This window comes from Zosterops lateralis (assembly GCF_965231275.1).
Source record: "Zosterops lateralis genome assembly, chromosome: 1".
NCBI classification, from domain to species: domain Eukaryota; kingdom Metazoa; phylum Chordata; class Aves; order Passeriformes; family Zosteropidae; genus Zosterops; species Zosterops lateralis.
Window position 1 is genome coordinate 49828057 of NC_139762.1, and position 26629 is coordinate 49854685.

The 26629-nt window shown below is 39.3% G+C and overlaps 1 protein-coding gene across 11 annotated transcripts in view; it reads right to left on the minus strand.

The window, feature by feature from the left end:
• ARPP21 (cAMP regulated phosphoprotein 21) overlaps positions 1 to 26629 on the minus strand; it is a 286537-nt gene that overhangs the window by 111879 nt on the left and 148029 nt on the right. For all 11 annotated transcript variants that reach the window (XR_014592032.1, XM_083880833.1, XM_083880836.1 and 8 more), the window contains 4 exons: positions 25046 to 25215; positions 23494 to 23598; positions 20829 to 21092; positions 13115 to 13241 (listed from right to left, as the gene is read on the minus strand). Coding sequence is in view for 10 of the 11 variants with exons in the window: in XM_083880833.1 (XP_083736959.1) it covers positions 13115 to 13241; positions 20829 to 21092; positions 23494 to 23598; positions 25046 to 25215 (666 nt within the window). In the remaining variant the exon portion in view is untranslated. The remainder of the gene's footprint in view (positions 1 to 13114; positions 13242 to 20828; positions 21093 to 23493; positions 23599 to 25045; positions 25216 to 26629) is intronic.

A 26629-nucleotide genomic window follows, 5' to 3' on the forward strand; every position in this document is an offset into this window, starting at 1 on the left:
AAAATGGAAATACAGGTCAATGCATTTGTGTCTGAATGGCCTCAGAGAGCACCAGGGAGCACGGTTAAATACTAAGAAATCAGGAAAAAGGCAATGCAAAAGTAGTCTCTACAAGCTTAATTCCAGTGACTTAGGCACATATGAATGAGGTGCAGTATTTAATTACCTAATAATCATATATACTAGAAAAGAATTTGCCCTACAAATTGCTGAAGACTTGAATGAATGTGAAAAACGCCTCAGCAGAATTTCCAATCTTTACATTTTCCTATGCTGCAAATCACAGGAGGACTTCAAAACGGTTTTCAGCATGACAGCTTATAAAGACTTTACCTCAGCCCTTACACAGGTCTAGACATTCAAGAGCACAGATGGATTGGTAAACATTGCTTAGCAATTTTCTCCAGATGGATCCTTTGTGAGCTGTGGGAAAAAATCCTGTGAGAAGTAGGCTGAGTAGGCAAAGTGAATTTTAAAAGATCAAGCCTCGATGAAATCTGCATCTGTTTTTGCTGGGACTCTTCAAAAGGGCAGTTATCTTGTCGAATGTTAACTTCCTGCCCTGGGGAGAACTGGTGCTGGAAGCCACAAGTTTTCCTTTCTCCTTGTTTAACCACATCTCCTCATGCTCAGAAGACACACATGTAGGGCTTTTGTGAACTATACAAAGAGGTTCGTCTTTGGAAAGAAACAGATGGACACAAGGCAGACTGAAGAAACAAAAAAATCGGGGAAAAAATCTCCACACAAACTTGTCTTGGGGTCATCACAAAGCATTCATATTAAAGGTGTTAAAAAAATCAGCTGCTGGCCAGGTGGGATCCAAGAAGAATTCACTGTTCCTAAGGAAACAAATCACTCAATTCTGCCTAAGAAGACCCCAACATTCACACAACAAAGGACAGCTCTTGGGTCCAACACAATTCTTCCCCAGGACACCAGCAGTGTACAGGCTATGTTTCTAGCAGGTCAGATACAATGAGTTGTAGATATGACAGGTGTTCAGATAAACTAAGTTTTAAAAAGGCAGATTCAGCATCTTAATTCTGTCCTCCTTTAGACACTAGAAAGCAATAGAAAATGCTTGGAGAGCTAATTTTTGAGCAAAGGTAAACAAAGCTAATATACTGGATCCTGAAACAGTGCTTTTACTATCTTCATTGTTCATCAAGACTAATGGAGTTTTTTAAGCAATTCATAGGCATTTTTTGAAAATTATTCTGAAGTTATACCTAGTTTCAAAACCATTGAGAAGATATGACAGATGACCTTTACCTCAGGAATTGAACAACAATTTTGATTATGGCTTTTCCTCATTTACAGTACAACTCATTTATGAAACTGCATGCATGACCTCACCTAACTGTTGGACTTCTGAGATTCATTCCAGAAAGCTAGTTCTTTGGATTTTTGAAAAGAAGTTCAACGCTTGCAAAATAAGCAGGTGGTTTTCTGAGGGCTGATTCCTGTTATGGACAATCTTTCCTCCCTTTTTCACATCCAGAAAGCTTCCAACTTCCCTGCAGATTCTCTAATCACTAACCTCTGTGGACCTTACCCTAAACGAAGGATAGCTGGGAGTTCTTTGACTTTTAGGTATTAAAAAGTAACTCTAATTCCCAAACTGCGGAACAAGAATACAAATGACATACTCTTGCATCTCCTAAAGCAAAATCAGAAATCAACCACCTGCACAGCAGATCCACCAATATCCACCCTTGCTCCATGGCCAGCACAGTGTGCAGTGTAAAGTCCTGCCTTTCAGCATCATAACACAAAACAGACATAAATCAAGTGAAATCACTTTTACAGTTAACAAAACTTACTCAGATTTTCAGATTACTACAGTATAGCATAAAAACTAGCTACCAATTGTTTCATCTCCAGATCAAACATCTCCAGACCTAAAGCTTTTGAAAGCACTGTGACAAAGCTGTTTTAAAACAGACAATCACTAGAAGTTTTTGACATTTACTTTTGTGCTTAGTGAGCTCAGCATGATTAGCGCTCACTAAGTAACTACTGATATTCTTGCATGCCACAACATAATGAAACAAAGATGAAAGAAAAGGTGTGAGGCCACTTCAGGGGAAATCAGAGAAAGATTTTGGTTTATCAGCCCATTTTCTGCGCCATTGTTCACCTTCTTGGCCTGCAGCAGCCACCAGAAGTATATTAAAACTTTAAGAAACCTATGAAAAATAAGAAATTCAGGATTTGTTTTCAAAGCCAATGTTGCAACCACTCAGCAAAGCACCCTGCTGGGATTGCTTCAAAAAAATACAACTGCTTTGCTAACTGGAGACTCAGGCTATTCCCCCCTCATTCTCTCAGTTTCGATTTGATGGATGTCCTGAGTCTGTTTACCTACAGGAGGAAACTCGGGAAAGAGTTCTTGCTGATTAATTATGGCCTGCTTGGAATCAACATTTTACTAGTCATCTAGAAATAACTCTCTGAGACAAATTGTTTTTCCATGTGCTCACACCTGTTCCTCCAATAAATCATACCTTTCTAAATACACAATGGGCCACATTATAGCAAAAATGGCAGTCTAATGCATTCCAAATACCCCTCTAAACTTGTGCAGTGTAGTAATCAGGACCAAGTCAGACAGAAACTGAACTAACTGCCCCCTCCTCCAGGTTTCAAATTGGTCAGCAATTTAAGACCACACATAGCCTGTGTAAAAATCTTAATAAAAAGAATTATTAGCTTTGCGCTTCTACATTCTTCCTTATAATGGAACAAATAAATACATCAAAGGGGAGAAAAGTGTCTGTGTGTATGAAGGTACAAACATTAGTTCCATAACTTCTATTCCATACCTTCTTTAGTTCCATAACTTTTGACATACCACATCAGCCTTTGTAGCCATTTGGTTAGTCTCAATTTTCCACAGAAGAAAGGACGAGTGTACGGGAAATTGCACATCACATTTATTTAAATTTTATAAAAGAAAGAAATCTTCAGTTTAGTTTGTAAACACTCCACAGCACACTATCAACACCTAGACAAAATGAGTGAAAGTCTTTTTCACTGCTAAGTGTCCACCATGGATGCATAAATACGGCTCACTTCAGACATACATTATCTCCATGAAATTAGTGTGCAGACTCAACAATATCCTGCAAACCCGCTGCCATTTCTAGCTGTGTTTTCTTGGAACAAATTTCTTGTTCCTTGTATTGCAAAGGCAGATTTATGGGAACCAGATATGAGCAATTCAAAGAAAAACAGAATAATATTTGCTTTATTATATTTAAGAATACTTTCTTCCTGAACAAAAACTGACATAACAAACTTACGGCTTTTCCTTTTTATGGAGTTAGCCAGGGGCTTGAACAGCTCCTGCCATTGCTCTAGTGGAGCAGTATGCTGAGGCATAGTTCTGCGCTAAAAAAATACAGCTCTTTTCACTCCTGCATTTATTTTTTTTTTGCTCACATCCTTTGCCTCTCCTTATCAGAGTATCCTGTGCACTGCTCCATGATATGAACTGCTGACCCGTTCATATGTGCTTCATTGATCCTTTCACTGACCAGTTTCCACTGAGTTGGCTGAAAAGTCCCAAGGTGAAGCGAGGTTAACAACACTGCTTTGGGATCTGCCTTGCTGCTGAGGAGACTAAGGATACAACTGAGAGCTGCTTCAATCTGAGCTTCTCTCCTTCCCACAGGGCTTCTCCCAGGACTTCAGCCTTAGTCTCCTCAGCAGCACACCACAGTGGAACAGAAACTGTATATGATGGACACACAGAAAACTTTGTGGAAGGCACTACTGACAGTATGGTGCCCTAAGTGAATAGCAGGAAATTATTTGAGAAATGCTAATGCACCTGTCCACCTCAGATATCACCTTCTCCCTCTGTAAAACAACGTTTTCATCAGAGGCCATATATGAGTTATAGCTGAGAGAGCACAGGAGCATTTGCCTATGTCAACATTGCAATATAAATCACCTAGTGATAGTTTGGGTACAAAATCTGCTTTGTAAAACTCAGCTCCACTTTTTTATGTGCAAATCACAATCAAATTCAGACATTTCTGGAACAAAGTACATCAGGAAACCTAATTCAAATTTCATATTCCTGCATTAGATGATAATTCTATTTCACCAAAATTACTTTTGCCTTCTGATGTAGCTGCATTTATAATTATTTATTGCACAGCTCAAGGTTAAGTGAAGGAACAGCTTCACTGAGATTCTGTGTAAGCCCTTATTTTTCACAATGTGCTACAGAAGATTAATTGCTTTCTATTTCTCCAATTGAGAGAGAATTAAAATTGCCATTTGATACAAACTATTAATCCAGCAAGCATTTTGAAGTAGCATATTGCTTCTTATAATTTAATACATTTCCCCTTTTTTTCTTATTCTATAAAATAGTACTTGGGAACCTTAAAAATTCAATTTGTGGAGGTTCCTTTGTATGACCTGCAAAAATCCAGCCTTTTGCACTCCTGCAGACTCAGTACCTGATAAAAGGTACCTCTCAACAAAGAGAAAGCTGGAAATGTAGCACTGTTGAGCAGATGCTATTGAAGATGTTGTGTTTTACCAGCACGGTATTTGGAAGCCCCGAGGACAGTGCTGAAGCATATAACAAATTGTTTTGATAATAAAGACTGACAAAAAGAGCAAGGATACATATATATATATATATATATATAGCCTAAATATTTGCTTGCTTAGAAATGGCTGGAGGTTTTTTTTTTCTTCATTTTGCTTTTCCTTAAGCAATACTACAGGGCTAAGGTCCTTCAGAATGAGATTATTTGCAACAAGGAAAAGATTACTGTTATTTACAGGCAAAGTCCACTACTCATGTCTCATGATGCTTGTGGGTTTTCATTGTATAAAGCTAATCTAAGGAATACTGAGAATGAAGACAATTAGAAATTCAAACACTTGCAAATCCACAAATTATTACAAATACTAACATTTAGGAAAACACACTTAGGGATCCTACATGTACAATACCAAAAATATGTTTTCTGTTTTCAGCACTCAGTGGGAGCTTTGGATGCCCAAATTCCTTACAGGTGTGAATGAATAAACAGCTGCCACAGTAAAAGCTTTTTCTTTCTTTTTCTGATTTACCAAAGCTAAGAAACATTTTTTTAGAGGTGGAAAATAGCCCTGAATTGGATGGCCACTGTGGTAGCTGCCTTCACATTCTTTTAGCCCTGGATGCAAGCTCTCTGCTTGGTCCCAGAAGTGAAAAAGAAAATTTCTTCATAGATATACACAGTTCTTAGCAAAGAGTGGTCTTAAGACTAACTGTACCTCCTTGTTATGACTATGGCACAAAAATCATTACTGCACAGTTTGGTTTCTTTTCCTTTCCATGTCCTTAAACATTTACATGACAGTAATCAAAAGACTATTTGTCATCAAAAGACCACATTTGTAACCAAGACACTAGGATCCTGGGAACTGCATTGAAAATAAAAGTTGAATTAAATATGCAAAAATTCAGAATGAGAATCTGTGTTGAAGTACTTCTAATCTCAGCTCTTCCCAGAGAAACTGAGACAAAAGCTTATCTGACTTCCCATTACTCGTTGCACTGGGGATTCAAACTTCTAAAAAAAGTACTGTGGAACAAGGAACTGCAGTTCAACATATTGAGTAGTGTTGCTTGTTTGTCTCTCCATCCTGAAAATAACATTCCTGATTGGGTCACAGTCATGTCTTGCCACCAACACTTAAACAGAAGCAAAAATAGCAGCTGTATTTGTCAGTTTGGAGTGAATTAACATAAAATGACTCGCATTTACAGTTAAGTCTTAAGATTGGCAACCAAGACCAAATAGAGAAACACTTCTTTCCTTCCTCAATCTACATCCTATCAGGCATGAAAGAACATTCACCAGGGTCAGCAGCAAGAAAACCTGTGTTTATCCTTATCATTCATAATGACAAATGCCAGAGATACCCACTGGAAGTGAAACCTCAGCAGGGGCTATGTATTACTAGTAATAACAGAAATAATCAAGCTGTTGTTAGAACCAGACACTCAGACAGCAAATTCAATTTTTTTTTATTTTCTGTTCAATACCAATGACAGTTACCAGCCATCACGCATTACAATTAGCTCATGCTGCAGGAATGCTTTCTGCTCTGGTGCAGAAAGTAATGAGTGAGCTGCAACAGAGAGCAGGACTTGGGGAAGAGGTGAAGAACTATTTGGAGGGGTATCACATATCCTTGCCATTGCTAAGGAAACCAGCTGCTTTCTTTGGGAAGATTCAAGGGCTGCCTCCTTCATACACCCCTACTATCAGCATTATTTCACTTGCAAACAAAGGAGAACTTTCAACAATTGCTCACTTGCTATATAAATTCATACATCCTACATAACTACCATTGGTGAGTCAAAATAAAAATATCCTTGCAATTGCAGAGGGATGCTGTTCTTGTGGGTAATTTAGGTAAACAATAAGAGCCTCTGACAAAATTCAGGTAAAGACACTGGGACTTTATAATGGACTGGTTAGCAGAGCACTGCTTCAGTTACTGTGACATGACTCTCGAGTTTCTCTGCCCTAACACTGAACACATGCTGTGGACCATTCCTCCAGCACACTCACACACGACTCTACTGCATCGCAATCTAAATACATGTCCTGTTCTACAGAGTTTTACAACTGCAAAGTGTGCTTCGATCCTTAAATCCTCAATCAATAGCAACTGTGAGCAAAAGCTCTCCCTGCTCCTCCCTCCCGCAGTGCAGATCTCTGGTGTATGTTCAGAATATTTCTTTCATTATTAGCTGAGACCCAAAAGCCCTCCCCTTCTGCATCCTGTTGCATGCTTTCATCTGCAGAATAGCTAAAGAGAACTGAGCCCCAAAGCCTACAGACCTACTGTGAGCAGCGTGCCTGAAGCAGAACTGGAGAGCAGATGGCCTCTCCTCTTTCAGAGAGGCTTTCTAGCATTTCTGTCAATGGTGGGGTTCCACCAGTTCTACCAATGGCAGGATGGTATCAGAAAAGAAAAGAAAAAAAGATGAAATCTGCCTTTGCTCTCAAGGACTACAATATAAACCTCTCAATTATTCAGTGCTGGAAAATTCCACCACAAGAAATGGGAGCGCTGCACATTGATCCAACACAGAATTAGCAATAGAGATGATGTATAACTCTTTTTGGCAAAGAAAAGACAGAAATACAAAGATTCTTTGTAGACATTGTTAAATACCTTAGTGTATCACCTTCATTTTTGTGTGGCCACCAATTTTTACAGAGGCTATTTTGATGTTCTATCTACTGTAAAATGCTATTAGAAATCTTCTCTCTCTGTTGTTCCTGTACATCAACTGTCAGGAGACTAACACATTCTGTAGAACAAAATTAAAATTAAAAAATTTGTATTTTAGTTGGAAACTCTAGAAATGCTGCCAGAAAATGGCTTAAATTCTAATTAGTATTAGAGAAGCTGAAAACAACTTATGAAACCTTGAAGGGAAACCAGAAATAAGTGCCTGTCTAAAGACTATTCTAGCTGCTGAACCTACCAGTGTTCTCCTTGAATATTTGCTCTCTCCTGGTGTGAAGGCTGAATAATTAAACAAGTCATGTGAGGAAGAACAAAGCTTTTCAACAAAAGTGATTTCACCTTTTAATTTTCAGAGTCAGGCATGCTGTAGGAAGCGTGATAGTATTAATTCTGCTATTAATTTAAATTACAGATATTCTGTAAAATTGAATGCTGGTTCAGTACTAGTAAAGTACTTTTGCATAATGTCAGAAAGACAAAAGGATTTAGTGTTTTTAAGACTAGAAATTTAAAAAAAAAAATTAAGCCCCAGTCGTGACTCTTTCAGGAAGCTTCTCAAAAAGTCTTCAATGAACTATTCGGTCACAGCATCCTCCTCAGACAGTAGGAAGAATGAAATCCAGAGCACAAAACTTCAGGTAGCATGGGCTGAGACATCCTGTCTAAATGGACGTGTGCTTGTAGGTAAATCTCTAAGCTTCTGGACAATTTAAACACAAAATACTTGAACAGAAACTAGTAACATTGGTGTGGATCACTTCAAGATCACAATTTCAAATTTAGTCCAACCGAAACTGCTGCAAACTCCTTCTTTATCTGGTCCTAGTGTTTCGCAAAGTTTTCTTAAATTTGCAAATCAATAGGATAACACTACACTTAAGTATCTAGAACAGTAGGACTCTGTCCCTCTCATTCCTGTCAAGCCTCTGTGAAAATGAGATGCACCCCCCTTGCAATGCTTTTTAGGAGCAGCAGTAGCTGCTGAAAAAAATAGCACTGAACACAGATGGACACCTTCCATACAAATCTGTTTCAATAGCGCAGTAAGCAATTACTGTTAGAGAAATAGTTCCTTCAGATAATTAGATACTTAAAAATTGAAGTTGTTTATGTTTATATAAGCAGTGAAATTATAGACAGAATTATGCAAACAAATCCATCATGGACCATGAGCTCCTGTCAGGTTGCTAATGAAGGTAGAAAGCAGCAATCTTTCTTTATAAGGTTCTCTAATGACCATGATAACAAAACAATTTTTTTATAGTGCTGCACATTTCCCTTCCCCCATTTTTTTTCCCCACTAAGTATCAGTTTATAGTGACAAATGCTTTCAGAAGACAAAGGGGATGAAAGAGGCTTGAAGTAAGCACTCTTCAATTATGCTGACACTGAAATGATTAAATTAAGCAAAAATTCAGTATTTCATTGTCTATTTGATTCTGATTCCTACCTAAACAAATTTATGGACTCTTTTAAGGTACATTTTGTCTTCACTTAAAATTTGTTTCAGAGACGCATTAAAGAGACAATTACCTCTTCTACTTTACTGGAAGCTGTAAAGGCTTATAATTCTGTTCTCCATCAGGAATCTTTTCTTCAAGACAAACACCTACTGTTTACAGAAGATCCATGAATACTGATTAAGCAAGGGTTGTACATCCAGACAGTGTTCAGATATCTACTTTCTTCATATAAAGACTTTCTTTACCTACTATACACAAACAAATATATTGCTTTTAGGGAAAAAAAACCCAGAGTGATTTCCTACGCTCTCTGAGTCTTCTCATGATATCTGGACCCTGAAACGGGTTATAATGGCATTATTTGTTGATTCTTGACTGTATGAGAAATCCTAAAATCATTACATTAATTGCCAGAATTACAGAACAACAAATTATGTCAAATAGCATCTTATTTTGTCTGGAAATATTGTAGTGTAAACTTTTGGCAGGAAGACTTACTATTGAAGTACTATAGATCTTAGCTTTAATCTCCTCAAAAGATTATTTCATTGCTGATGCAAAACACACTCCACAGACTTTACCTTAAAACTGCCTGATAAATCAATCTACCAGCCTCTTAGATCTAGGCCCAAGCAAGAAGATAAATATTATTTTATCCATAAAATTTCTTTTGCACTCTGAAATTATCTGGAACATGAGGCAAACACACAACAATGAACCAGAGAAGGAAAAGAACCCATGTAATTTGTTGCAGCTTGTTCATTTATGAACAGCAATAAGAATAGTTGCATATCCGAACATAATACTCATGTATTTATCCAGTTCAATCTTATAAAGCACTTCAGAAAAGAAAAATCCTCAAAGTGCTCAGCATTTGCTAAAATGGAAGAAAATAGAGATAAAGATATAAAATAACACACTGCTGACTTCTTCTATCATGAGAAAATAGAAATAATTACTGATTTATCATCAATACATCTCTATTTTTCTACTCAGACAGTAACTAGGATCAGTCTGTCAAAATAGAGATAATTGCAGAAGAATGATACACTGATGATGCCAGACACACATTTTATAGAGTATTGCTAGATGTTAATACAGAAATAATATTTTCTTCCATGTGCTTACAAAACTGGGCACTTTACCATATCACCTGTTACAGAGTGCAGAAATGGATAACAGTAACATACCCAAATAGTCTGAAAAAATGAGGTTTGTGAGAATACCTGCCTGAACACACCTTAAGAATCCACCTATGACGTCCTATGCATGCCATGGTGTGACAGACACCAGCTCAGCCCTGGCCCCACCCAATGGCAACACTTTGAAAAACTTCAACACTGAGCAGCTCTGAACACTAAAATGGTGCAGAAAAAGCATATTGAAGAAGAGCAACAATGGCATGAGTGAAACAAAAGTATTTCTGTTTACAGTGATACCACATTTTGGCTTGAACAGAAATGAACACAATTCAAAGGGCAGATGTTTGTACAAAATCTTCATGGAGGACACTACTAGCCTTCTACCAGAAATGGGTCACTTAGGTTCTCACATAAGCCAACATGCAGGGAAATAAAAATAAAAAAAGGTAAATAAACACACAAAATGCTTTCAGCCTTCTCTCCAAATGATCTATCGCTGCCAGAGCTCTAATCTAATTTTAGGTGAGCTCATCCTTTTTTCTGCCCTGGAGCCATTTTAACTCAATATTGCTCTCCTTCCAGAGCCACAAGAGATTACTGGCTCCCTCGGCCACCATAGATGCTGTGCAGACATTTTACTTCAGCTGTTGGCTGTAAAAGTCATCAATACCGCTTCATCCTGAAGAGACCTTTTCTTACAAAAATGAAAACAAATTGCTAATGTTAGATCAAACTTTGACCTCTGCATCCCAAAGCAGGGGAAGTAAGATCTGAACTCCTTGTTGTTGCTTTGAAAGCTTCCAAAGCTTCTCCAGGCAGGTGAACTTTTAATTTTAATAAAATATTTCCAGAGCTGCCAGGCTGAGGTTGCCTCCTTGCTCACGCTGCCATGGGAGCCAGCCGGCAGGTCCAGGCAGCCAGCTGGGCTCCCATGGGAGCTGCACCGCAGCCGTCCTCTCTCCGAAGCAGCAGCAAGTGATGTGAGGTCTTTGGGGAAACCATTTCAGAAATCATCTTTTCATCTGCCTCCTTCCCATCTGTCCACCCTTCCCATCCTCAGTATTCCCGTACTACACTCTGTTTCACCAACACTATTATCTGTCGTATCTTCTTGTTCTGGCCCCTTGTTATCCCTGACTCCTCATGTGCTGATCTGAGGCTAAGTCTGTGTGGGAAGGAAAAGGGAAGTCTGAAACGGTTGTGGATTGCTGTTTTCTGGTCTTACACAGCTACTTGTTTCCCAAATACCAAGAGATGTAGTGGAATGTAAATCTGAACAATTCCTACACCACCTCCAAGATAAGATCTGTAGGGAACTGCAATCTGCTTCCTCTCACACTTACCACACGCTGGGACTGTGACTAGGGGAAAGGATGTATCAGAGGCCAAAGGGATGAACCAGCTTGCAAAATTGTTCTCAGACATGCCTCAAGATCTGAGAATAGGTAAACACTTAAAATCATCACCACAGCAGAGAGTCTAAACTGTAGACACAATGTTTTCCTTTTTAAACAAGAGATAAAAATAATGCTTCCAACTGAGCAGGCAGCTGAAAGAGCGAATTGCAGAGAAAGACTGATGCGCTAGAAATTTTACACAAACTCCTTGACTCATGTTTTCCAAACATGTAAGGAAAACAATGCAGTAAACACTGAAACAAAATTAGCATTTGCATCTCACAAATTCTGCACTCACAAATAACAGCTTCTGTGCTACAATATATCTTTAAAACTAGGATTTTCACACAGCTGGATCTTCTCCAGAACATCATTCGTACTTCAGACCATCTCTTGTGCACATCACTTACCATTAATCTTCACTAGGCTATAGATGTAGCATTAAACTGATAAATATGGTTTTATAACAACACAGTAGATCCAGATAATGTCATCTAAGTTGATTTGCACTTTGTTTCAAGGATCCACTATACAGAGATAATGAATATGGTATCACACTGTCAAGCAGGAGAAGCTAGAAGAGACAGATGACCTTTGTGCAATACTTCACCCTCTTCTCTCTCAGGAATGTATAATATGAAGGTATGAAAGCAGACACAGTCAGTCACCACTGACACCAACCAAAATGTCACCAATTTTATTAGAACACAGAACAGCATAAAAAAAAAGTAATGAATTGCTTAGTTATAGCTATGTTTGCTGTGTCTTTGTCTCCCTGAGCGCCTGAGAGAGTGGAACAAAATTGCCAGCAGTCACATTATGGAGATAGGTTGACAAGCTGGATGACCCCATAAGTCTTGTTCACATCTCATGTCTGGGCTCTTGACTTGCATCTTAAATGACTTTCATATCAAGGCTTTTGCAGGGAATCTGCTTTGCCATTCTAAAGGGTTCCTGGCAAACTGAGATTGAGGGATGAATGCTTTGTTCTACCTGGCACATCTGGAAAAATAAAACCCATCCCTCCACCCCTTCTTCCTACACCTGGTGTTACTGTTTGAGACACCCTATGAGGGAAGGTGGGTCTAAAGAAACAGATAGGAAATAAGTACATAAGTAAATAAAATATCTCAAACACCAGAATTGTTTATTCTCTTGAAATGTGACAGCTCCTTGACAACCACAATTCCTGCTCTCTCCCAGCACACACACCAGCCGAGCTCTCCCTCTGTCCCCTCTTACTCTGGAGTCATCTGGAGTGGCATGACACAGCAGGAAAAGAGACCGGTTCACTGTGAGACCTGCTACTCACTCTCTTACAGTGTAACGGCCCCCCTTCCAGCCATGCGGCGCTGCAGGGAGCTGCTCCTGACGGACACACAGCCTTCCCTGCTGCTCCAGGGCCCAGGGACAGCACAACTGGCCCCTTCTGCATCACTGCAGACCTGTCCACTTGTAGAGTGATGCAAACACTTGAGGGGTTTCCATGATGGAGGGCAACCACAATGGTTGGCTTGAATGTGCAGTGTGACTGCTCACACCAGCTCCTTCTCAGCTCCCTCCAAGCCCAGCCACTTGGAGCATGGACACTGAGGACACAGCAGCCTGCATGCAGGACAGAGGGATGGAGGATGCAATCTCTGCTCTTCCATTGCTTGGTATGTCCAACCAAAAGGTTTCTCAATTTGTAATTTTACTGTATTTTTAAACAGAACAGCAACCAGCTTTCTCCTCTGCTGGTTCAATTAGAGCACAACCAATAGGTTGCACCTGCAAAGGCACTGTGAGCAGCTGAAGAAGTGAATACCAGATGTACATATGTACATACCTGCTTGCTGGGCAGTCTGGGGGATCTGTTGACTCCGCTGTGCGTTGTACTGAACTGAGGCAATGGGTCTGTACTGCTGAGTTGTTGAGGTAGGGTACTGACCAGATGGGTAATAATACACTGGCATCTGCAGAGAAAGAGAACAGTAAACTCTAGAGACCAAAGATTCATAAAACAGAGCAAAACAGGGAGGGGGAGCAAGTCAAGCATATTAGTGGTAATGGCAATCAAGAGAAGAGATTTGCCTCTGGTCTCTTCAAGAATTACTGCTTGCTTTCAGCTGTGCTAGGGCTATCAGTACCCACATTTATTTTCAGATGCTTTAAGAAGTAGGAAAAAATTAATTGAAAGAGAAAAAAACATATAGGATTCATAAAAAGTTACATGTATATACCAAAGAAAAATAACACAGTAGCATGTTATCACAGTAAAATATCAAAAGCTGCAGAAAAATGGGTGCAAACAACACCTTCTGTACCAACACAACACATTGAACCATTAAAAAGACACCACATTGAACCATTAAAAGAACTCTGGAAAAAATGGTACAGTCAAAGCAAGGAATGGCCTGGAGTACAAATATGTAGAAACAAGGTGGAGAGCAAGATGGAGGGTGTGTACCCTTAACACTTGTAAGGAAATTATCAGATTGATGCTTCTGTTTACCAGGTACATCCCTCCTTACACGAACATTTGCCTCAAAAGCCTTTCTTGCTCTTGGTGGGAAAACAATTACAGTTCAAAAAATAATCATAGCTGTTTTCTTGCAGGAGCTGAGGTAGGCATTAAGTCTGCGAGTTCTGCTAGATGGGCTTCTTTTTTAATATTATTGTTGTCATTACAGAGAAACGTGTACTACCTGTCCTTATCACACAGGTGAACATGGAAGTTTGAGGGTGACTGGAGCAAAAGATTTTTCCTATACATGTCACACCACAGTTACCGAGACATTTGAGATAAACAGTTTTCAACTGACCTTTCACAAGTTCAAACCACTCAAAATTTTTCATTTTCAGCTGTCAAGGATACTGTAGGCGTCTGACAGAGTTTGGCAATGTATGGTATGAACAGACTGCAGAAGGACACAGGCTTGGGAGAACATTATTCTCTCACAACTTCTGCCACAGCTGTCAGCATTTCTTAGTAAACCATATAATTCTTTTCTCACTTTGTGCATAGCATTTATCCTACGTAGACATATGCACAGAGTCAGACCAAATGCTTTTTTCTTTTTTTTCATGCAAAAACAAGAACTATTTTTGCCACTTTTATTTGCATGGAAGAAATATTCCTGATGCAGATCATTCAACTTGATCATCCGTAAAGTCAGCAGAGTAAAGGTAACTACTGCTAGGTCATCATAAGAGAGATCAGAAATTTCCCTTGGATGAGGGAAAAAAAATGGCATAGACACAAAAGCCTAGGCAAGAATAGGCTATGGATTGCTACTTGGGCAAGTAGAAGCCTACTGAATGGGTAACTGTGCTGGGAGAAGGATTAGGATTAACAAAACTGGACTGAGTGGTGTCAGTGAAGTTAACCCTGCAGACCAACTGACAGACCACAGCATCTGTCAATCAAGAGGCTGAACACCCATTCCTTCTTCAAGGTCGATAAATTTGCTTTTCAATCAATTGCTTTTTTTTTTCCCCTCTCTCTGCTTATATCAGCCTGATTCAAACAAGTATGAGAAAAACATAGGTTTGACCAGAAAATATTGTAAGCTACCCTCCCTCCAGACAGTACCAAGTGATACCTAATGGCTACTGCCTGCCCTCAAGTAATTTGGTTTTTTTTAGTGACTAACGTAACAAAATCAAATGCCCTTGTAGAATGGACACCATCATTATGAATTTGTTTCTCTGCAAAGAAAAGCCACAAGGAATAGGAAAGTGGACCCACACATTTAAGGCACAAAATCATTCTTGAAGCAGTCTAAACTGTGGATCAGGGAAGCTTAGTGTAATTAACTCATCTCATGGATATCTGATTGTCCTCAGCAACACTCTACTACAGGAGGCTTGAAAGAAATGAGACGTCCCACTCTAAGTCAAGTCAATGCAAATTGTTGATCCAGCCTTGGAGCAGGGGAACAGAACAGGCATTTTTCAAATATTCTTTATTTTCTATTAACATATTCTACAAAATAAAGAATATTAAAACCATGTAGAAATACTCTAAGTAATCCTGCCAGCAGCTTAATCTCACTTTAAAGGATTTATTTGATCTGCCCTCAACTTCCTTATTTTCCAGTGCAGGCAAGCCTCTAGATATTTAAAAATACAAGAGCATTTGACAATACTGAGAATTATCTCTTGGGAAATGAATCTCTAGGTATTACCCTTAAAACATAACCTAAAGAATCTGTTTTGAAGTCAGGTTTATAGTTGAACATACTGAGCACAACTATATGAACTGAAGCATACACCTATTTATTTTTAGCACACACATAAAACCTTGGGGTTATTTAAAGGGTTGTCTCTCTTGTTCTCATTTTCTCAATTCATTGGAGTACATTTGTTATGCAACCTACTTAAAAGTTTATGAGAGTGCAATCTATCAGCATGAAAAAATGGTTAATAGTATAAGGGTAAAATATTACTTCACTTATAAAGATAAATGGAAGAATTAGACAATCATGCACACGGCATGAAAACAAGAGTATTTGGCTTTTGGTAGGTTTTTTGTTGGTTTAGTTTTTTGTAAGTGTGTTTTTTGTTGTTGTTTTTGGTTTTGTTTGTTCGTCTTTTGTTTGGTGGGGGTCAGGTTTTGGTTTTTTTTAAAGCTCACCCATTAAAAGAAGGGCTTGGTGTAAAACATAAACATGGTCTAAAATAGGTCTTTTATGCTGGGCAGCTTGGAAGGATCCATTCTCATTTATCTTGAGTACATCTCTGTGTCAGTAGTTGAATTTTTTTTTTCCTTTCTGATTCTACTTTGGTGAACAGAGATAATAAGTATCACATCATCTACTCTGATCCTCTTGATTTTTTTCGTTCCTCATCACCTCAGTGTTACTAAAACATTTACTTATGTGCTTTTCAACAAGAGCATTATATTTCTGTAGCAGCCAACCAACATGCCAAATTATACTTCAGTCGCATTCCCATGTGAAATGCACAATCTAACCTTCAACCTTTTGCTTGTAAAACAATTTATTTACAGAACCTGAAGGTTTCCATGGCACTAACAAGCATGCCAATGCAGCTATACAGTTACCCTAAAAATAAAATGAATTTACCAAAAAAATGCACTTTTAAAACTATAACCAAAACAAAATACCACCTTCTTTATAGTTTAAAAGCAGAGTTTTTCGATCTTAATCCTTGACACTGTGAAAAATAATTTTATAGTATGATTTTTAATAATTACCTTGACTGTAGACTGACCATTCCACTGCATTCTAATTCTCCTCTCCTATACAACACTTTAACTTAAATCGTAACGGGATTGGTCATGTCATTTCAGAGCCACTCATGAAATGGCACAGTCAGACATTACTTCTTCCTCTTTCCAATGTGCTTTGTCCTTAGATGATACACAGAGACTCAGTGCAGCATTGGTTTTTTGCTCTATTGTGTCCACATACAGTGGGAACCCATTATGAGGCTGGGTGTCTTGCTGGCTGCTCTTTAGCAGCACCTATGAAATTCACTGGAACATTGTCTATTTCCTCGTGGCAGGGTCAGGAGTTCACACATACTTCAGGATGATTTTACTTTTATAAACTGCCTCCCTACTGGTTTACAGCTTGATTCAGCCATCAGACTGGTACTCTACCTTCTCTTAACACTGCTGATATCCAGAAAGGTTTGGACTAGCACCTTCAGCCAGATGCTGACACCATTGCTTATGCAACTGATACAGCCACATAAATGGGAGTGAAGAAGAGAAGAGAAACTCCAGTGGTGCATGGACACATGAAGGTGCCATTTCTTCCCAATATCTAACTGACAGGGATCAGCCATTCTTCAAGGTCTTTTCCTCCCTGCCCCCTCCATAATAATTACAATAGCAGGTAACAAAAAATTATGCCTTGTAAGATGTCCTCCAATATAATTTTCAAAGATCATCAAGGAAAGCCCTGCTCATTTGCAGTGACTCCCCAACCTCCTTCATAACAAGTTTCTAAGAGGAGATATGCTATGAATAAAGATTGTGTCTCAGGGTCATTACAGACTCTCATCAAGGAGAGGGCTTCTGCAAAGAGGCAGATGATTAAAGATGACACAAAATTAATGATGACACAAAATTAATTCAGGTGAAAAATCCCTCAACATGTTAATTACATCTCCAGGCCTCTCCAAGAATTCGTGCCATCTCACTATTGGATATCATTTTGCCAATATACCTTCCAGAAAGAATGACTCAGAGAAAAAAAAAATTAAAGGGAGGATATCCTTTCCCATTGACATAATATTCACATATTTTCCACTTCTTAATTTGCAGAGGCGAAGACAGGCACCACTGATAAAGTGCTACAAAGCAGAACACAGAGCCCTGTTAAAGTGTTTGGTCCATAAGTGCTACAGAAAAACTATTAGAAAGAGAAAAAAATTGAAAATAAAGAAAGCAAAGATATATATGCTCGATATTCATGATAGAAAGCAAACAGACATTCACTGCTAAAAATCCCTTTCAGAAAACTCCAGGTAACATCTGGGATTAGGGTTGAATTTTTTGGGTTTGTTTGTTTTTTTCTAATTGGCTGAACAATGAGAAATACTTATTTTCAGCTTATTAAATGATGACTTTGTTGTCAAGCTGAGGAGTGTCTGTGATGAAAGGAGAAGCAAAAAGAAACCAAAGGTTTCTTCCACTACTTCTTAGTCATGTCATTTCAAACTCAGTCTGCTTCTGGTTTAATACAGACTAGGAGAAAGAATCTTGGAGAGCAGCTGTACAGCCACATTTAACTGAACTTTAATAGAAAAGCTAGTAATTTAAATGCACTACCATTGGGTGTGCAGGCTTGAAGCATTTCTTTCTCCTCCTTTCAGCTCCCAAAGGAAATTATCATACTCACAGGATCTCCACCCATGTTTTCACTGCTATTTTCCAACAGCATACAAGGGTATCACAGCCAACCTTATCAGCAGTGCATTTACAGGAACTAATTAGCCATTAAAGTCTTGCCTCTTTTATACTGGTATAAATTCAATAGCAACATTTAAGATGTAAAAGTGCTTTTACATTGATTGCATGGCATTGATTAATGCATCACATAATGTTTTGCTTCCATTACCATCTTTATTGCTTTCTTTTTTTCCCAGAGCCTGCCTCAGACCACCTGCTATGGTGTCTGACTGCAGCCTTACTATTGCATCTAAGCCCCAAAGAGTAACTACAGCTGACTCGGACTGACAATAGCCACTGCCACAGCGGAGCTGTGCCACGGGCAGGACAAGGATTTGGGATGTACCTGCTGTGTACAGAAAGGTAAGTTCTCAGGGCAGAAGAACTACTATTTTCCAAGGATTCACTCTTATCTTCTTATAAGAGGGATCCCTTATTTGCTGTACATCTGCTACAGGCAGTATCCAAACCACTTTCTAGGACTGAAGTGAATGAATTAAAACTTGAAATGTGAATCAGAAGCTCCTGTCTGTGCATGCAGATGCCCTCTCTCCCTGTGACCAAAGCCACTGCTTTCAAGGGATAGGGGCATGGGCAGCAGCCACTAAACCCTGCCATGTCCTCTTCTACAGGGTTTTATGGACAAGGATTTTTTGGAACAGCAACAAGCTGGAGATGGATATTATCTGCAGAACCAGAGGAAGCTGACAGCACTGAATTTCTCACCTTTCTACACTGCTCCCCGAGGACAAACCATTCCTCAGTGAAATAACTGAAGTTGTTGCAAAGCCTTAAGGTATTTCTCTGCTGTCAGTAACTTTCCACTTCATTAAAATATAGGAGGAAGGCAGTTGGGGTATGGAGAGAGACACAGTGACCACTGGACACACCAGTACTGTACTGGCCCTACAGCAGCCTGTACGTGAAAAGGCACCTCCTCATCACTTGGCCTGTGAAGAAGTTAATCTGCCTCTCAGCAGCACCAGTGCAAGGATTAATTTGGAACAGAGCTTCAGCAAGTAACACTACACCGTGCTGAGTGAAAAGGCTGTGCCCTGCTGTGCAGGCAGGGGTGAAATCCAACAGCAAGGCTCAGCCAGGGGCAGGAGCAGTGGGCACACCCGCCCAAAGCAGCTTGTGCAATGCCAACTGAGATGGGTCTGGCAGAGACCCCAGGTTGAGCTGAACATCTGGCCTCACCTGAGGGGAGGAGGTGGTGTGGGGTCCTTGTCAGGACAGGCAGCACCATCCTGCAGCCTACTCAGCTGCCACAGCAAACCCTGGGTGGCAGAGCTGGGAAACATCAGTGCCTGCTGTGGTGGCAGCCTGCAAAATGGAGGTGCTTACATTGACCTGGTTTACTAGAAGTGTCCTGAGGTTGGATTAAACGATGCTGGAAAACCCTGAGGGCACCTGGGGGTTGTAGATGAGGACTCAAGATTGGACAGCCTCTACTTAGGAGACAGTCTAGATGGGAAGATGGATGCGTCAGAGAATTTTGCTCTTAAGGTAATTTTTTTCTCCCAAATTTTAAAAAATACCAAATCTGCTACATTTGGAAAAATGTGAAATTTTTTTCCTAGCAATATTTTTCTAGCAATATTTTCGATTCTTTGTAAAAGAAATCACTATTTATCGAACTTCAGCTCCTTCAAACTTGTTTTTGGCAAGCCTTCTTTCAGAAAAAACTGCTGCACATTTTTTAACCACAGAAATTATGGATTTCACAGTCCTCTATGGGATGTCAGTATGCAGTAGTCCTCAGATTTCTTTTATTGTTAATTAGTGATCAAATCAACTAGATCTTTAGCCCACTTAAAACACTGTAGTAGTAAAAATTCTTCATTCCTATGTCAATATCAAATTCCATTAATAAACACAAGTAGAGATTTTCAGTGAGTAGTAAGCAGTAAGCAAAAACCAACCAACCAAACAACCCCATCCAACAGGGTTTACAATAAAGTTACATTAAAAGAAATGGTGACTTTTTTACTTTATTTTTACATTTTTTTCTTCCAAAGGATAAAATGAAAACAAGAAAAATGCTATTAATATCACTTAAAGTAGAATTTAAATGAAGTTATTTATAATTGGATAAAGAAATTTGTCTTTTTAATGTGTATGCCTTGAAAATTGGCCAGAAAGTCATCTGTGCATTTTACTTTTTGACAGTAATCACTTTCAATATTCTGTAAAGGTACCCAGGAGACAAGCAGAGATGTTTGGTAGTGAACAGTAAAACATAATCAGTCTTCAGGAAGACAGTTAAAATTACTGATCTGTGACACCTCACATGTTCAAGTCAATTAAATATGATTAACGACTACCTGGGCTGATGTGCATTTTGCCCTTTTGGTGCATGCACAGGGAAAGACGAGTGTGGGCATTTACTCACCCTCCTCCTTCATATTCATGTGCAGATGTGTCATGGAGCACAAACATATGTTCAGAAAACGTTTTGGGGGGAGAGAAGGAAATGATGAAACCCAGGAAACGATAGAGGCTTTGCAAGCACCCTGCTGCCTGGAGGTCTGCTAAACTTTTATCAGGGGTGAAACAAAAAGTATCTGGATTTCACGTTGCCTTGCTGACGTTCCAAAGGGCACTGTGCCAGAGCAGCAGCGAAAGCTTTGCCTACCTGAGCAGGCGGTGGTGGCTGCTGCACGAAGCCCTGGGGCGGCGGTGGTGGCTGCAGCACCTGCTGGGACACGGGTGGTCCTGAGCCCGTGAAGCCTCCTGGGGGAAGCTGCTGGCTCGGGGAGGCCATGATGTAGCCTGTCTGCTGGGCAGGCTGCTGCAGGATGGGTGAGGGGTACACGGGGCCGGAGGGCGACTCGGGGTTGTCTCCTGACGATTGGCGACTTAAGCTCATCTGGCCGAACTGCGCTGTCATGTCGTCTCGCTGTGGGGCAGAAGGCAGGAGAGGAGGATATAGGCATGATGCCTGCAGCAGGCATGTGAGTTAGCAAAACAAAAATAGGTTCAGAGTGTGAGGGGTGGGGAAAGGAATCACTCAGCTCCAATCCACGCCAACCTCTGCGAGGATATCTACAAAAATGGAGGCAATTAAAATGAAAATCGCTATAAATGCTTTGACAACGACTTCCAGACTGCAAGGTGAATGGCATCATTTGGCAAAAAAGCCAATTATTTTGGCTCTTCCCCTGCCACCCTCACCTTTAATTCCAAAATGACAAGTGAACTTTACGGTGTTCAAAAGAAGACATTTTAAATGTAAAGGGCATGAAAATAACATTATGGATACCTCTATCCTCAAACACAGAACTTGTCAGCCAAACACAAAATGGTAATTTCACTTGTGTTTCAAATTGATCCCAAGATGAATCCAGTAGGATTCAGCTGCAGATCTTTCCCTTTATAGACTGCTTTGAAATTCCAAGGTTGTAAACATAAAGTAAAAAAATCTCCTAAGCCTAATGCTGCTGTTTCAAGGCTTTTTATTCTGCATTGGAGAGAAATAAGTTCTATATTTGATTGAAGGGAAAATGAAAAAAAAAATCTGTAGTAGGATAAATGTACCATATGAAGTCAATGGAGCTAAGTTTCATTACATGCTAGCAATAATACAGGCATTCTGAACTGTATCTGTGTGTTCTTGCCAATAGATTCATGCTATTCAATGCTCTCAAGTTTATTCTGTGAAGGTCAAAGATTTACAAGTGTGGGGGTGGTTCTAGGCATCTTCATTTGTGCTCATATCATAAGACCTTTCAATATTCAACATAAAACTCCATCATGTGCTAATCTGCCTATAACAGGTCAGAAATAAGCACCATAAAAATGTTTTTTGCTCAGAACATCCATACTATTTTTTAAAAGAAGCCTCTAAATATTGTTAGCAGCCCTGCGTTATTCATTCTCCAAAACCATCCGGCACAATGCATTTAATGTCAGGAAACTTCAAAATGTGTTGAAAATGAAACAAAACAGAACAAAAGAAGAAGTCTGCTTGTGGAAAGCACTGCTGAGACTTATCCTCACATACAGAGACTCACCCTCACAACTGAGAGCAGATGCCATGGATCAATGTTTTAAACATTACTGACAGCTCATCAGGTGGTATATGGAAGTAATGCTGTTAACTTTACCATCATCCTACATCTATATTCAGATGCATGAGATGTCTCTGTGAAGTTGTTCCTTTAAAAAGCTAGGATATTCATTACCAGAATGGCAAATGACTGCAAACAGATTCTACAAGAAACTTTACTGAGCCAGGAATGCCTCTAAATTTTCACAAAAGAGAAAAACATCTTAAATCACATATAATCTATATAGTGTTTGTATAACATAATGTATATTGAAGATAGTAATCCAGATGAAGTTTCACTATTAAATTAACCAATAAAAATATTAGCCTTCTTGTGACTGTCATTAGGGCAACCTGACATTCCTGCAATAGACTTCTCAAGAGAATTAGCATTGAGATATTCAACTTTTGTTCAGCATGAAGCATTTATTTTCCTTTCCTCTATCACTCATCTACTAATCATTAATAACATTATTTTATCTGGAAGGATCCATTCAGCTGTGTTTCCATATCTTACTATAACCATGTGACTTTGGAAAAAAAATAATAAATCATAAACAAGACTACTAGAGCAAGAGAGAAAAACAACAGAAAAAAATCTTGTAGTGCCTCTTTAAAATGTCATCTTCATTTTAGAACAGTATAATCTTAGCCCTGTAAGCACCAAGCCAGAATCAGACTCCATAAGAACACTATTTATTCTCATTATACACGTCCATTGGTGCATTGTCATGATGTACAGCACACCACACCTTCTGCAGCTGGTTCACTGCAGAACTCTCACTCTCCTTCCCAAGTCCACTGAAATCACCAAGGAATAAATCCCGGCAGTGGATTTAGTATATTAACAAAAGAATATAAAATAAAGAATAGTAATTTCTAGAGGTCTCTTCTCCTGTCTTTGTGGACACAAAAGAGGGATAACCCAAATCTCAACTATTCAAGTTACCAATATAAGGCCACTTGGCATTAAGTGAGGAGACATGAGCTCCTACCAGCACGCACAACAAAATATCTTTCTGGAGGGTCTGCTAAGCAGGTCTGCTCTAACACCACTCTTCAGGTTAGGAAACCAGAATAAGTGGGAATGCTCGCACAAAATGCCTGCCAGTACCAAAGCAAAAAGATGAACAGGTATTTAGACAGAGTTCTCCTGTGGGACACCTGCTACAGGGTTCCCCAGAGGCTCTTGGGCACACATACTCACACCTCCAACTTCAAGGAAAGAAAGTAAGTAAGAAATCTTTAGTACCACAGAAAACTGCTGCGTTGGAGAGACTGGCAGGAGATGCTGGGGAGGATAAGAAACTGCTGGATATTGGACCGACTGAGAAGATGGCTGCATTGTCTGAACAGGCTGCAAAACAAGCAGAGGGAAAGACAATAAATTCCACCAGAGAAAGATAACAAGCACCATCACTACCACTATTATTATTGAGAACAAAGATCTTAAACACAGCTCTGAGAATACAGGTGACTCATCCCCAGCCTGAGTACAAGAGGTCAAGTATTGTGATTTTAGTCTTCATTTTAGCCTTATAAAAAACAGTTATTTATTACTGATATTTCTGCCTCTTTTAATTGTTAGATTAAATACAGCCACAACTATACCTTCTTACTTGTAATTTGAGGCAAAGCCAAATTATGATTGTACATTTAATTTACAGAGAAAAAAATGGAAAGCACAGCATAAGTGTATATTTGAATTTCTCTGTTAGTGACTGATTTAACTCCAAGTGTGTCATAGGCAAAGGAATAATGACTGTAAAGCTGCTTTAGGAGAACATAAGAGTTTTAAAAAATGACAAAGAACAGGCTGTGAATTACCAAGAGACAGGCCATCAACTTGGAGCAGATGTTTACCTAAGTGAAAAAAACAATCTTCCACAGCACTATTACTTGGAATAGCTTTAGTATTCCTTTCATTTTAACTTCTCATATAACTTCTTAAAGGTTTGGTACTATCTCTGTCTTCTAAAACTGTGAAGACCAGATCAAGAAATAAGAGCCATAACCATATAAGTCCAAACCCAGTAAAACCAAAGCAACTTCACTGAATTCAAACACCGTATTTCTGCGTAACCTGGGATGAAGCTGTGGCAAACTGTAAAGCTACACAAGAATCACAGTAGATCATGGCTGCTCTGTGACTAAGCAGGATATAGGATTCTTGCTTGAGTAGTTCCCTCTGCCCTGGGATAACAGGTATGCAATCCACAAAATTAAGTTTGAACCAGATCCAAATTCTGCTGCCTGTCCTCAGCCATGTCTGGCCATATGCCACAGCAGCAAACAAAATTGCTCTTCCTGCTGTAGCTCCAGAACTTCTAGCTCAGAGCAGGATCATGGCCAGAACATTGGTGCAGGCAGAAAACCACCAATCTGAGGCTTGAAGAGTACCCACAGACTGGGCCCAATACAGCTGGACATGAAGGGGTTTATAGAGCTGTTGCTGTACTTTATTATTTGACTCAAACCCACTGTTGTCAAAAGTGAAATGTCCCTGGCTCTTTGGAGAGAATTAAGACTGGTTTGAGAATGAATGCTTCAGCTTCCACTAATGGGTGAATTTTTCAAACTGATTTTATGTAGACAAGCACGAACACACTTAACAGTACTTTTGAAAATGAAATCATCCTGTAGATAAAATTGATGATGTAATCTTCTCTTTCCATCTGTTTTATCCATGTTGAAAAGCACATCCTGATATTTGGTCTGGCTGCCTTCCTCCCTTCTTTCCTCTAGGTCATGCTTCATACTCCCAAGAGCTCCTTTTTTTTTTTTTCCAATGACACCACACCTACCTGTGTGACAAGGTGACTTGCCATTTGCTGCTGTGGCTGTTGAACCTGCTGAGGCTGCTGGGGTGAAGGCTGCTGCTGAGACTGTCCCACCACCTGGCCCCTCATGGTCTGCTGGCCACTGGGAGGATTGTATATTGCCGGCGTCCCATCCGGATTTACAAACGGTTGACCTGAAACAAAACACCCGGCTCTTGCTGGACACTTTTAAGTACATCCTGTTTTCTGTGTGAAAGCAAACAATTTTGCTTTAACTGATTGCTCTTTACCTGATCTGCTACAAGAGTAAATTGTTTATCGCTCTGAATATCTCATTACAGTAATTGCAGTATCAGACAGCTATTATTTTTTTTCAGGCAAGACAGCAGATATTTGTTTCAGCAGTATGATTTTTCAAGGAATGGGTGGAAAGTTACCATGGCTATAAGATGATTCAGATGCTATGGTTACTTGAAATCATTCAATGATGAATCAATTAACATTAAAATTGAACTTTGCAGGAAACACTGAAGGTAGAGAATGTTCCCTTACATTTTCCTCTCACATAACAGCAGTCAAATGTACACAACTACTTCTGAAACAATACAGTTTGTAGGAAAGGGGAAAAAAACAAACCCATACTTGTTACTAATTTACTTGCACATTCTAATAACACAGAGCTGTACTTTTGAGAGCTGTGCCCTATGTACTTAGAGGAGCTAACACTCCAGTTTTCAAGGAAGAAACACTTAAAGTATATTCAAAAATCTCTCATACACAAGACAAATCCTATTCAGAGTCCTACGGAGTTATTGAACTCATTTTGCTTCAGATAATTAAGCTGGGGGAAATAATCTCACAAAACCAATGTGTGTTAAAATAAAAGGTCTACTCAAGTCACTGGCTTGAAAACAAAAAAGAAATGGTATTTCTCAGTAGGAAAAATGTTTTCCATGATCCCAGTTCTCTTTTCATTCCATCATAAATCTGTAAATTAAAGGAAATATAAATGCTTCCATGAAAAAAAAATAATTTTGGCAAGGATTTAGTAACCTTTAAAGTAGGTAACTTCAGTATAAATATCTAAGATAAAAAAGGAGATCTGCAAGAATTCAGTGATTTAGAGCAACAGTGAAATGATGAAGTTCTGATTTGTACCCTACAAAGCATCTCTACCTCTTCTATCTATTCCTCAGTCTTCTGGTTTCTCCCTCCAATGAACCATGGTCAGACATGCATGAACAGCACTGGCTAAAAAACCTTGCCTTCTCTCTCTCTCTCTCTCTCTCTCTCTAAAGCATCAGGTTTCTGGATGAACTCGACACCACATTCATGCTGAGACAGGTCATGAGTGAGTGGAAAAGAACCACAGGGCAGTTCTGTCTACTGATTTCCTGATTCTTGCTGTGAACCTACTGGATTACTATGGCATGGACTCTCAAGATTTGGGAATCTCATGCCCCAGAAGTACTTTAGAAGACTGCATGAGCCCGATAACATGCTCCCAAAGCCTGTGTCAGATGCTTAAGGGAAGGTGATAAAGAGCATTTCCTGTGGCTTAGTGAAAGACAACAGAACTGAAAGTGTAAAGTCCCAGAAACACTTTTA